We start from the raw sequence: 13,599 nt of genomic DNA on the forward strand, positions 1-13,599 counted from the left end.
AAGTCATCTATTTTATATAATAACATATGAAAAACATTAAGAAAGTCTTATAATAATAATTCGACACGTAAACTATTTATTAGTACTGGCTAATCAACTCCAAAATCCAAATATAAGTAATTCATAATCTTCTATTATGGCTTTGTTTAAGATAATTTAAGTCTTATCTCATATTAAAATGATATATATCATTGTGATGACTATTGCACATTAATATTCTCTTCGTGTTTGGTCTGTCTATGCGTTTCGCTCCGTACACGTTACGGTAAATTATGTTCGCTGTATAATTATTATACGACGACTGTCTTTAAACTAATAAACATAAAATGATTACCATGAACTTGAAAAATAGCAGAAAATCATATGGTTTACACTGTCACCGTTCATTCGTTCGTTATCATTTCATATGGGATTTTTTCACGATTGGAACGACTAAAATATTGCTAAGAATGGATTGTAGCTTAATGCTTTTGATAATAACTGATAGGTCAAGTTTTAATGTAAATCCAATGCGATAATTGAATATATATCGATTGATTTATATAATTGATCTTATATAGTCTATGAAAATTGCAAAGTTCAGACAAATTATTAGAATTTTGAAGATTTACTTTAAACATGCGTTACGAGCTACGTAGCTCATACTGCAATGCGTCTTTCAAGAGACCGTAAATTGATCTAAGCTTAAGAAATCAAAATGATATAATCATCTCTCCTTGAGACTTTTCGACAATTGAAAATTAACGCTGATTTATGTGATAAACGTTAACCTACGCATCCGCAGCTCGGCGTCGACAGGAACGGACAGGAGCTTAAAGCCAGGGATCGTGTCGACGGTGGTGGGCGAACCCTTCGGCCCGAGGGTAAAAATAATAAGCGAGCACGCCGAGGAGGAGAGTTCGGACGACGAGGCGGAATCCGAGAGCGAGGACGAGAGCAGGAAGCTGAAGGACGAAGTAAACGCGGAAGTACCGAGCGAGTATTGGCACATGCAGAAGCTCGTGAAATACATGAAAGCGGGCAACCAGACCGCGACCACTGTTGCTCTCTGTCTGCTCAAGGATTACGAACTCAGCAGTAAGGTTGGCAACTTGTACATCTTCATCTGCACTATCCTACCGCATTATATCCCCTAGTGAGGAGCACTTGGGGCGAACCTTTTATCCTCAATGAGATCACGTGATCCGGAGATCCTGCGCTTCTCCTCGCGATCACATTCGCATTGTGATGAATGGTACGCTCCTGTTATAATCAAGACTATTATGACTTGCTTTTCTTATCTCATAAAAGTTTCACGGCATTCGCGTGGATCGCGGTGTTTGGTAATCTTTATTTACGTCCATGATCTTTGATGTCATCTATATATCCGCAGATGTATCTCCTTCGTATATTATAGTTTCTTTTTATTAATTTATCTTTTCTTTTCTAGATTGGAGAATTTTTATTTGAATTGGCTCATTATTTTGAGCAAGCTATTTAATTTTTATATTCTTAAAAATGTAATATACTATTCATTGCCAAGAACACTTATTTTTTAATATTTAACTTTTGCTTGGGCGACAAATCCTAAAGGTATGGTATATGCATGCATAGATACACACATATACACATATACAGATCCCCACGCATCAATATGTTATATATATATATATATATATATATATATATATATATTTGTATTTTAACATATTATCCCGGATTAATAATTAATTAATATAAATCTTAAAATATAATTTTAATCGGTAATTTTTATTAAAACCCAATTGGTTAATAAATTTATTTATTTTTTGATTTTAATAAAAATATTGTAATTAACTAGTTACATAAATCAATACAAATATTTAGAATATTAAGATGTAGCTTGGACTGACAATGTGAATTTGATATTTACGTTGATATAATACGGTGCAATGGAACATTATATAACTTGATATAAGAGAAAGCAATGTTTTTGATTATTAATAATGGATTATTAATTGTTAATCAAAGTAAATATTAATCAAACAATTATTTAAAAAAAAAATAAAAAAAAAAAAAACAAACAAACAACTTATTAATTATTTCCTTTTTATTTATATTATCTGTTAGACTTGTTTCCATTCGAAATTTTACTTGATAATCTAATTTAATATCTATAAAATACAAACTTCTTTGTACTACAAATTAAAGCTTCAATGCTTTTAATTACCTTAATATAACCTTATGCTACGTTCAATTTACATAAAAGAAAAAAAATACTTTTATTTATTAATGAAATAAAGGTTATCGAATTTTATTATTAAATTATTATTAATAAAGTGCATATGGCTAGAGGAAAATTATAAAGTAAGTATAATTCCGTTATAAAGTAGATAAAGTAAATAAAATTCCGAATTTGATTTTAACTGGCCGTTACATAATTTTATTCTCTAAAGTTCTTCATCATCTTTGAACGGAGGTCAAAATTCTTCATAAATAAATAAATAAACGAGGAAATAATTTTGATGTATTTCTTAAATTTAACCAAATCTGTTATGAAATGACTTATTAGAAAATCAAGATAAAACATACAGAATTTAATTATTTAACGCAAGAGTTTTGGACAGCTTGAACAGGCCGTTGAAAACTAACGTTGTTAAACTAAGAAAAATAGGTTGGATTCGATAATAATTAATAATAGTTTGAAAATCTCATAATACGTAGATGTTGATTCAATTGCACGAAGAATCATATTCTCCCACGACTGTTTGACGAAGTAATTAATTAATTTTGAATTCACATCCAATATGCAAATCAAACATGTCGTAATGTGCATTGGGCATATTCGTTAAGCCATTGTTAGCGATTGTTTTATTTATAAAACAATATTAATTATAAAATGGCTTGTATTGTATTGCTTATTATTAAGTGCCGAATGAAATTTTAATACCTAAGAAATATTGTTGATGGGAAGAAATAAAGTTGATGGGAATTTCGGTAAACGAAATTTTCACGTAATTTACTAATTAATCTTAGGTTAAGAATTATATCGTTAACCATTTGATGGATCGGTCGATCACTGTCTTTTCACGCACATTCACGCCATAAGCAATTAAATAAAACATTAGAGCTTAATAGATAGCTTAAAATCCAAATAATAAATAACGAATAATGAATAATGAATAAATAACGAGTATGTGATGTAATCATAGGTGATACAAAAGGTAATTCACGAGATGGGCGGCTTAGAGATTCTGGTAAATTTGTTGGAAACCAAGGAAATAAAGTGCCAACTTGGCTCGCTGGCCGTTCTCTTACAAATTTCATCGTCGGTGGAAATGAGGCGACTTTTGATTGACTTGGGTATCGTTAGTCCATTGATCGACCTTCTGAGGCATCCTGCGAGGGACATTCAAGTGCTCACTGTGGAAACTATGGCCAACATCGCTTTGATAAGGAAGGCCAGGAAACAAATTCGCGTTCGCAACGGAGTGCCGTTAATTGTAAGCTTTTGTACATTGAGTCCGTATCAATATCTTAAATAAGCATTCATTTTTGTTTTTATTATTGTTTTTTGTATGTTTTTTGTATCGTTTCGTTTCGTTCGTTCGTTCGTTCATTTATTTTTTTCGTTTGACGAGGGGCCATTTAAGAGAAAATTTTACCCAAATGTAGCCGCAATTAATCACGTTTATAAGCAGACGAACGATCTACCAAGTCTTGGTAAACTCGTTATTAGAATTATTTTACATGGTTGGCTATTATTATTATTATTATTATTATTATTATTATTATTATTATCATCTAATAGTAGCCATTAGATAATAGAAAATAGTTGATCTTTCTATGATTACATAAACGCAACTAATCCATGGAATATTTTACATACTTCATTTCAGTTATAGCCGCGCTCTGGTATGTTTATTTCTTAATGTCTTTTATGCTTATATTTTAAACGATGAAAGTCAAAAGTATGAAAAATAAGTTTTTATAAAAAAATAAAATAACCATCATAATAAATTAAGAAAAATTTTTGCTAAACGGATGTTGCAGCCCACAAGGTCGACAAGTATGCATTAAACTCTGAACTTTCAACAATAAAATCGTGATTGATATTGAAAAAAAAGGAGATATAATAATAATAATAACAATAACAAATAAGGGAGTGACGTAAACTCTCCAATACTATTCATTATTTCTGAAATGCTAAATTTAAGCTGGACATTATGGACGTGCCGAATGCGATTGTTAAGAAGCGAATCGAGGATCTGGACGATTTGGAGAAGGAGTTATTGGCTGTGGTCATAGGTTGCGCCAAGGTGTTGAATTCGCTGAGCAGTAGTCCGAAAATAAAGGAAGAGCTGAGGAAGCACGGAGCTATTTTTTTGTTCGCTCGGTTCCTCAAGTCCAAAAGTACCGAGTTAATAATACCGATGATGGGTGCTGTTCAACAGTGCTCCGATCTCGTACGTTTCAATATTTACTGAATTTTCTGCGTGTGTGTGTGTGCGTGCACGCGCCCCCCCTCTCTCTCTCTCTCTTTATTAGGCGTAATAGACTCCTCGCTTTTAAAATCTTTGCATTTGCATAATATCGTATGAATCGAGAATGCGAGATTAACGAATACGAAACTCTCCGTGCGTCGATTATGTTAGCATCAACTTTTAATTTTCGTATGTACGTCTTTATCTATTATGTTATAGATGCTTGCTTTTACATAAAACCTATTATTTGCCAATTACTTATACACAAATCACATTTTATTCATACGGAAATGCTATTATTAATTTACTATTCTATCACTTGAATATTGCCATCGTAATGGGCTAGAAATTTTTGCACATTTATAGTAATGTTCGCTATAAATGCCTTAATCTCTTTATTTGCAGAAAGTTTTTAGACTGGCCTTTGAAAGAATGGATATCATCATAGACATAGTGAAACATTTGGAAAACAAGGACTTCAAAGTGAAGGAAAATTGCGCTCTGGCAATTTGTAAGTGCGCCGTTAACAAGGTGACCAGGGATATGGTTCGTGAATCAGGTGGCTTGGATCCTCTTTGCAAACTCGTTAAAAATAAAGAGGTTATTATAACGCAAGACTTTTATAATTTAAAGTATTTTTATTTTTATTCACATATTATAATTATTATTATTTAGTTTTACTCTGACACTGAGTCATTGCATTGATTTTGCCGTAAGCATTAACATTAGTACAACAATATCGTCATTTACTATAGATCGCGCTGATTTTGTTGCTTGGCGTAATTGTTTTGTACTTAAGGGCGTACGCGCGCGTGTATGTGTGCGTGCGTGTGTAGAATTTATCGTAGATTTCGGCATACGTGAGAGAAAATACACGTAAATAGTACACACGATTGATATGTTTGTTGAATTCATAATTACTATGAATACTCTTGTTAATTATCGTTTAGCTGATATCATTATCTCAATGGTCGTTCACGAGATATTTGCCACGTAATTTTTTCCTATTAAGTGGCCCATACTTCACGACTCATTTTGATGGAAAATTTAAATCCCACCTGGGGTAACGGTACGGTCATTTACGGTGAAACGGGAGATTAAGATGGGATTACATACTCGGCTACAGCTGGTATCATCGTTATTATTATTATTGTTATCACTTGGTATTAATGTTTCGAAATAAAGTGCCCAATGAGCCTTCCCGCTATCACTTTTATCACCTTTAACCACGACCCTAGTACAGTTTCATGCTTTTTTGCTTTTTTTTTTGTTTTTTTTTTTGTTTTGTTTCTGTTTTTCTTTCATATCCCACGTGCGATGATGTAGTTACAGATGTTGCAAATGTTATTAATTCAGCATATCGATTTCACATATTCCGCCGGACTCACATTGCAACGTGATTATCAGGATTCGTGGTATTTAAAGTGATATTCGAATATTAAGGGTGAGAGAAAGAATTTTTATGCGCCATACATTGGGATCGAGAAGCCTCGTGGTGTATGCTTACTTTGCTTCCGAGGGTCGCGTATACTTTGGCGAAAAATGCAAAGAGATAACAAGAAAAGACTAATACGGCGAAAGAATAAGGTTGGGAGAATAAACAAAGGAAAGTGGATAAGGCATCGCCGCTGTTAAAGGGGAGACGCGTCGGATGTGGCAAAGCTCTTTGGGCCAAAAATGGGGTGTTGAAGCGGGGAGGAAGCTGCTCGACGATGGAGACACAACAATTTCACCCCGAGGGTATGAAAAGAGCGCAACGAGTTCCCGGGGCGACGGTCCCCTCTGATCAGCAAGTCCTCGACGAGAACCGCAATATCGTATTGCAGAATCGGCAGAGGAGGCCGAACGCTGAATGGCGACTTTGTGTCAGCTCTTTCTTTTCCTCTCTCGAGCTCCCTTATCGCTCATAAGGACTCATTAGGGGCTTTTCTCCTCGCTCGTAATGCCTCTTAACTAAACGAATTTTCCTCGCATTTTAATTATCCCGCGGCATCACAATGTAATCCGCCCTATTCAAGGCGATAACGGAGCGCAAGCGTTTAGACGCTATCGCCAGTGAGGATATAAGCCGTTTTGCTAAGGAGGCAATTTGAAACAGACATGCTTTCGTCCTCTGCCCTTCCCACGGCAATAATCCATCCTTCTAAGTCGAAATCCCGGACAAGCATTCAATTAGAAGTTTGGCAGTGCCAAAGCGGAACAAACGCTCGCTCAATGTTTATCTCCGACAGAGCAACCAAGAGAATTTAGTTATGCCGAGTGAAAGAGGAGAGGCAACGTTGCTATTACATACTTTAGGGCAACCATTATTTATGACATATATTTTTGCAAAATTGTACTTCAACGTACTAATTTATGAAATCAATCGCTCGCAATGAATTGCCTGTGCAAGCATAAATAGAATTCATAGCTTTTTGTCATCGCGACAGATTGGAAAATTAAAAGTCATAAATTAGTGAGTGCGTGTTTGGAATTTTAATTACAGTTCTATGTGCAAGAGAAAGGAAAGGAGAAAATAAGACTTCGCGAGCGTTATGACAATTGTGGACGATTCAAGCACTACCGCGACGGTGCACAACGTAAAATATAATTATTGCTACTGTTTATTCAATATTCTACTAAATGAGCCGGTAATTTAGTTCAATTGTTGTTTTAACTACAAATTAAAATAAGTACAAGTTACAAAAAAGTTTGAAAGGTGACGGATAAGTCTTTTCAAATTAAGCGTAAGGGATAGAGTGTCGTCTATTCTGTCTAGTGCAAGAAAAAAAAACCAAAAAAGCTTAATGTTGGCATATTGAGTCTAATTCACATATAAATAAAGAAATAAATTGTACAAATCTATAGCTCGGAAGTTTGAAATTTCATTCTACATGCATGCATTATGTATTGATGCTATTTGCTTATTTACATTGGCATTCATGTTGACACACGCGGTACATCTACATTTAACAATGAACCAAAGTTCATAAAAATGTTTTCATAATTACATTTGCTCGTTTTGCTCTGGGATCTTGAAGAGGATATATCGTATATTTTAATTAGTTATATCATTATTGATGGAATAATACATTGTATTTTTACTATAAATGTTAAAGTATCTTTTGAATGATTTTAAAAGAAATGATTTTTGCCTATTTTCACGTCTCTTTAATAACTGCAAAGAAATGTAAAATGTGTAAGAACTCTTATTTGAATATTTTTCAAAATTTTAATAATGAAAATGAATTATAAGAACGACGTGAACTTTGCAGGAACTTTTAAGGAATTTTAAATTTTAAATTACTTCAATGGTACTTTTAAAGCGAGACTTGTCTAGTTTCACTTTTAATTCTATATAATACAATTATGTAACGAATTTGCCTATGGTGTATAGCAAATATGGAAAAATTATGTGACATTCTTTGCATTAATAAACTTATAAATTATTGTTGCATTAACATAATATAACTTAATAGATATATAAGTCCCGAATGTATTGAAAATACATGTGCAGCTGGAAATGCGTCGGTAACGTATGCCGAAATTTATCCAGTATTTTTTTAATCAATGTTTCACCAATGTTAATTGATATTGAAAAGGCATGTGCACATCGTAGAAAATATTTGATAACTTTTTACTCACCGACGAGAAGAATTAGTCGATATATTTGCACACACGCACGCACGCACACGCACACACACACACACACGCGCGCGCGCGTATGTATATTATTGTTGTTGTTGTTGTTTTTTTAACGAGTCGAAATTTAATTAAAGGACTAATTTATTTTCCTCAAAATGTTTTTGCTCGATTTGAAAATAATGATAAATTAATATCTTTCAAGGTGCACGAAAATAAGAATTTATTAGCGGCTGTAACGGGCGCACTCTGGAAATTAGCAATGAGTCCTGAAAATGTCGTAAGATTCAATCAAAATAATTTGGTCTCTGCACTCGAGCCTCTTCTCGGCGAGAACGAAGACGAAGATGTGCTTACTAATGTAGTTGGTGCTTTAGCCGAGTGCTGCAAGGATCCAGAGAATAGAACCATCCTTACGTCCAATAACGGCCTTCCCAAACTGGTATACATTTCACACGTACTTTACTAAAGCAATTGATCAGAGCGGTTTTTACGATTGTATTATCGTAAAAGCTTGTCAGTCGTCCCAATGACTTTATTACATCTTTTGCATTTAAGTTTTATCTAAGTCGATGAGATTAGCTTATGATAATTCATTAAATCGGATACTCGCGTCGACGAGGAATACTTAATGCAATTATCCTCACTAAGTTACAACATCGCTGTAAAAAAGAGCGTAGAACTTTTTTGTGTAAAATTTAAAGTTTTTGTTGCTGAATTTTTGTATCGGAATCCCAATGCAACCACCCACTAACTAGACCACCAACGACCATCTTTAAACAATTTAAAATCACATACGATTTATCATCGTCATTGCCCCTCCCTCCACAACCCCCTAAGCACGTGATCGCTCAATGCGTATCGCCATTTCCTCCATGCGGCACAAAAACTATTGAAATCCTATCACAAGGAGCACAAGCCAACGCACACGAGGGTCCGGCAAAAAACAAACATGCTTTGGCCAACGCTTAGCTAAAGCGCCTTAACTCCGCGCTTCCCGAGTAAGTAGCGCGAGACAACTTCATATGAGGCGGCGGCCCTTACTCACAGATAAAGTTGCTGAGCGCTACTTACGAGCCCCTGCTGGAGAACATCCCGCTGGTGATCGCGGAGTGCGCGCAGAACGAGGAATGCATGGACCGGATAAACGATAAGGAGCACAAGCTTGACGGCGTGAGGCTAGTCTGGTCGCTCCTGAAGCACCCGAGCGACGTCGTGAAGCGGAATGCCTGCCTCGCCCTCGTGCCCTGCATCCGCTACGCCAAGAATTCACCGGAGATGGTGCGCGCCTTCGTTGGGGGCCTCGAGCTCGTCGCCAGCCTCCTCGAGAACGAGAACAACGAGGTCCTGAGCGCGGTATGCGCCATCATCGCCGAGATCGCCATGGACGCGGAGAACCTCGGCATCCTCACGGATCACGGGGTCGTGAGGAAGCTCGCCGATCTGGTGCATACGGTGCGTATGAGGAGTTGAGGTCAATCCGTCCTTGTCTTTTTTAACGGCGAATGACTTTTTGATTTGAATTCTATGTAAATGCTCTTTAGCTCTTGGGCAGTGATTGTTATTTTATTTACTAGGAGTTCGTCAGAGCTTGTCGACGATGCACGATCGATCAATTGGCATTTGTTTGTATCGAAGGAGAAATTAACAATTGGTTATATTAAAATTTTGCAGGAGGACGATAATTTACGCGCAAATTTGACACTTGCGATAGCTTTTTGTAGCGAATGGGGCCAAAATAATTACGAGTTCGGGAGGTTGAACGCGGTTGCGCCTTTAGTCAATTATTTAACGAGTACGAATAAGGAAGTGTTGAAAGGAGTGTCAATTGCATTCTATCACCTTAGCAAGGATCCCTCGAATTGCATAACAATGCACACTTGTGGAGTAGTTAAGGTACAACGAGATAGATAATATCATTAATTGACGACACAAAATAAAAGTCATTAAATCGTGTTTCGGTTAATTTATTATCATAGTCACTTAAGAATAACGCTAATAACATTTCTCCGTGTTGTAGCACGTACTTCGCCTAGTTGGGTCGGACGATCCCGAAGTCCAAATAGCCGCCGCAACAACAATACGACATATTCGTAAACTAGCACTAACGGCGGAGAAGTTCCATTATAAAGAAATGTACAGTATAAATAATTACAAACAATTTTGTAAATATATTCATAGAGCGATGTTGATAACTTGGTTTTTCCTTTCTATTTCTGTCAAAGACATACACTCGATGAAACGGATTATCAGAACTGAGGAACTAATGAGACAAGATAAAATGCTGGATTCAAATTTGCAGCGATCCATATTCACAGAGATTGTTAAGCCGATTTAACTTTGTACAATTTCAACGCAGTATACATTTTGAATCTATATATACTAAAGTTAAAGTCTATTTGTACAAACGAGGCCTTAATATGTATAAAAATTTCTTAAATCAAACTGTTTCAACCGAGTTCGAAAGAAATTATTTAAATTATTTTTCTCATACCATAACGATAAGCCAACAACCTATATGTTTCAATCGCTCGATAACATCTCTGCTAAATCAATCGTTATTATTGTATCTTAGAGAATTTACATATTTTTCAAAAGTCCACACTATAAAGATTTACATGTGAAATTACGTTACGAGATTTGTAATTCATATCAAAAATAACTTCAGGATAATTAAAATACTGTGAGTGTTTATTAATCTATCTCCTTTTCTCATTAAAAGTTAGTCGAACAGCGAATTATTATTCAATTGTAATATCGATTTTGAAAGTTTATAAAATATAAGTTTTCAGAAGATATCTGCTTAGTTCACCTCAAAATATTAATTTAGAAAAAAAATTTTTTATAAAGCTTTTAGCATTGCATTTAAAAAAGAAGAAAAAAAAACAATACAATTATATGGTATGCAAAATAGATATTGATAATGGCACGCTGAACTTTTCTTTACATAAAATGTGTCGTCGAAAATCCATCATAAACACAATTAATTATTTTATAGGTACTATGCATAATTAACTTTAGAGTTACTATTTACTTTTAATTCGGAGTTGAAATTGAAAACTCTTACATAAAATATAGAAATAAGTATGAATAAAGAAAGTGTTGGCAGTTAGCACAATTTTGAAGATCTTTAAAGATAATCCTTGTAATTACTTGAGAATATATAAACGATTTTTGTGTTAAAGTCATTCTATTATTTATTACAGGAATGGATATGAAGAACTTATAGCGAGTCTTGTTTTCTAATATTTGGAAAATGTATATTTGGAATCATCGGAATTTATTCATTTTTTGAATCAAATATGCTGCTTCTGACTCTATGAGCTAAAATTAAAAAAAAAAAGACACATACATTATAGCGATTATATTGGTTAAATAGAAGCCTTCGATGATTAAAAAATAATAACTTACTTAGTTTTGCATCATTTATTAAGGAATCTACATTTGATTGATAAGCAATGAATTTTGGACGAATTAGACATCGGTAAATTATTAATGATCCATTGTATTCTGTAGGTATCATCAACCAAGTATACAATAAACACTACAAAAGAATTTAATTCCCATTAGTTTAAGCTACAGCATTGCAAAATATTTAGTATAAATAGATATTTGGCATATGAAGAAAATTTCCGCATATTTTTCGAGATAATTCTGCTATAGCTTGCAGTTCATACGACCGTTTGCATTCTTATAATATACAATTTGTTCCAATAATGCATTTTCAAACTCTAAAATAATGTCAAATCAAAGATATTAAAGTGCATTCTTTGTTTAATTTAATTCAATCGATTCAAGTAAAAATGGCATATTTAAACAATGTCATGGCCATGCTTTTGTCAAATATTATTTCAAGCGAGGCTGTAAATTTGGGCCTGTGACAATTATGAAATATCAATGAAATTTGTAAGAGATATTGGAAAATTTACACAATTTAGAGTACGATCAGGTAATAATACAAAACTAAGGCCCAACGAATATGTTAAGAATGCACCGTTAACTTAGCTAACGGTACGTTTATAAAAACTGTTAATAAAAACATAATAGATACCTTAAAAAGCCAATAAACTGGAAACCATCCGATAATAAAGTCCACGAAATATTCTATAATAGTGAGTACAGCAAAGACTACCCAGTAAGTAAGCCACTTTGTATCATCGTTTGCTTGCTTCGATTCTATGGCTTTCATCGAAGAATAGGCTGGATACATGAATCCAATTACATTTGAAACTAATTGCTGTCCTATTCCAATAATTAGATAGATCGCCAAAAATATAAGCAATGCTAAAAGAATTAATCAATTAGTTAGACATAAAGATAGTGATTCTTAAACGCTTACGTACAATTACAAATGACATTTAATTTTGACGTGCTTATATAATTCATAATACATGCGATAGTGTGCAAAAGAAAAAAAAAAATGAAATCGAACAATAATATAGTTATGCGAGGTAATTAATTAATTAATTAATTGACATTGTATGACACAACAATCCATTAATTCTAACAAACATTATAAATAAGCGACATATTATATTATAATAAACTTCAGGCCTATTATTGCCCAATGTTACACAATGATCTTTATCAGTAATAAGGAAAGAAAAATATTACTGGATGACTTGCATAAGTGGTACTTCATAACCATAAATAATAATACAAAAACAATAGAATCTATAATTAATTTACACGCGCAAATTTTGATCGGATATAATTATTTATAAGAGGTAACAATTCAATACCGACTAGACACCGAATCACCAGGAGCAATTATTAAGTAAAATCACCAGGTCGATTATAAGCAAAACAAATACATAGGGATAAATTTGACAATGATTATTCGAAATTTACTGTTTATTTTATGTAAAAAAATTATTGACGAGTCGCTTGGAGTAGAAAAAGCGAATCAATCAGGATAAAGTGGGCACGTTTATTTTAAGGCGACAAGGATCATAACCTAAAAGATAATTGATAAAATAGCTCACCTACGAAAATGTATAACCTATCTACGCCAGTCTTCCTTTCGGCCAAAATTAGATATCGTGTCCAAGTTTTTCCCTCGTCGTTTAATGCTTTTTCCAGCGTATCCTTGATCGCTACGATTCTCGCCATACTTTTTCAATTGGTGCGAGAGATTTGTCGAAATTTTTATCTTCCCTAACCTTGCTTTTTTCCCTCGAAACACGGCTAACAGCAGCGCACATGCATCCACCAAATTCTTGATCTATTCTTCTCTTTTCTCTCTTTCAACGTATCTCTTTTTTTCCAGCAATCTCCGCTCTTAATCCCATTCGCTGTCCGTTGCAGGATTAAATCATGCAGTTTATTATCCCGCCGCTTGTGCTATTTCTATTATACGTCGGTGACACCTGCCGGATAATTCTTCAAGGACGATCAAACGCACACGCGCAAACACTTTTTACATTAAACGCTTAGACTGCATCACGATGATATAAGATGCTATATATAACACGAATATATATATATATATATATATATATATATATATATATATATCATATATATAAGTTTCTTT

At 34.0% G+C, this 13,599-nt stretch overlaps 2 protein-coding genes across 2 annotated transcripts; one reads left to right on the top strand and one right to left on the bottom strand.

Annotated features, from left to right (window-relative positions):
• The first annotated feature begins 618 nt into the window (after window positions 1-618).
• On the top strand, window positions 619-10,863 carry gudu (Armadillo repeat-containing protein gudu). The gene is made up of 9 exons (XM_011499840.1): window positions 619-668; window positions 785-1,082; window positions 3,171-3,461; window positions 4,176-4,424; window positions 4,848-5,042; window positions 8,269-8,505; window positions 9,114-9,518; window positions 9,738-9,959; window positions 10,084-10,863. The coding sequence occupies exons 1-9, from the start codon at window positions 619-621 to the stop codon at window positions 10,399-10,401; spliced, it is 2,265 nt and encodes a 754-aa protein (XP_011498142.1). The 3' UTR covers window positions 10,402-10,863.
• A 464-nt stretch (window positions 10,864-11,327) lies between these two features.
• Window positions 11,328-13,253, bottom strand: LOC105362170 (receptor expression-enhancing protein 5). Its single transcript, XM_011499533.1, has 4 exons — window positions 13,049-13,253; window positions 12,115-12,347; window positions 11,475-11,607; window positions 11,328-11,387 (listed from the first exon to the last, which is right to left on the bottom strand). Exons 1-4 carry the CDS (start codon window positions 13,173-13,175, stop codon window positions 11,344-11,346), a joined length of 537 nt encoding a protein of 178 aa, XP_011497835.1. The 5' UTR covers window positions 13,176-13,253; the 3' UTR covers window positions 11,328-11,343.
• Between the last annotated feature and the right edge of the window lie 346 nt (window positions 13,254-13,599).

Source organism: Ceratosolen solmsi, unplaced genomic scaffold (genome assembly GCF_000503995.2).
Source record: "Ceratosolen solmsi marchali unplaced genomic scaffold, CerSol_1.0 scaffold35, whole genome shotgun sequence".
Lineage (NCBI taxonomy): Eukaryota > Metazoa > Arthropoda > Insecta > Hymenoptera > Agaonidae > Ceratosolen > Ceratosolen solmsi.

What these genes read in the sequence shown, in the direction of transcription:
- gudu (XM_011499840.1), top strand. Translation starts at nt 619, where the DNA reads ATGCGTTACGAGCTACGTAGCTCATACTGCAATGCGTCTTTCAAGAGA. An exon ending in AATGCGTCTTTCAAGAGACC is followed by an intron (nt 669 to 784) that starts GTAAATTGATCT and finishes ACGCATCCGCAG; the next exon opens with CTCGGCGTCGACAGGAACGG. An exon ending in ATTACGAACTCAGCAGTAAG is followed by an intron (nt 1,083 to 3,170) that starts GTTGGCAACTTG and finishes ATGTAATCATAG; the next exon opens with GTGATACAAAAGGTAATTCA.
- LOC105362170 (XM_011499533.1), bottom strand. Translation starts at nt 13,175, where the DNA reads ATGGCGAGAATCGTAGCGATCAAGGATACGCTGGAAAAAGCATTAAAC. An exon ending in CAGTTTATTGGCTTTTTAAG is followed by an intron (nt 11,608 to 12,114) that starts GTATCTATTATG and finishes ATTCTTTTGTAG; the next exon opens with TGTTTATTGTATACTTGGTT. An exon ending in AATAAATGATGCAAAACTAA is followed by an intron (nt 11,388 to 11,474) that starts GTAAGTTATTAT and finishes TTTTAATTTTAG; the next exon opens with CTCATAGAGTCAGAAGCAGC.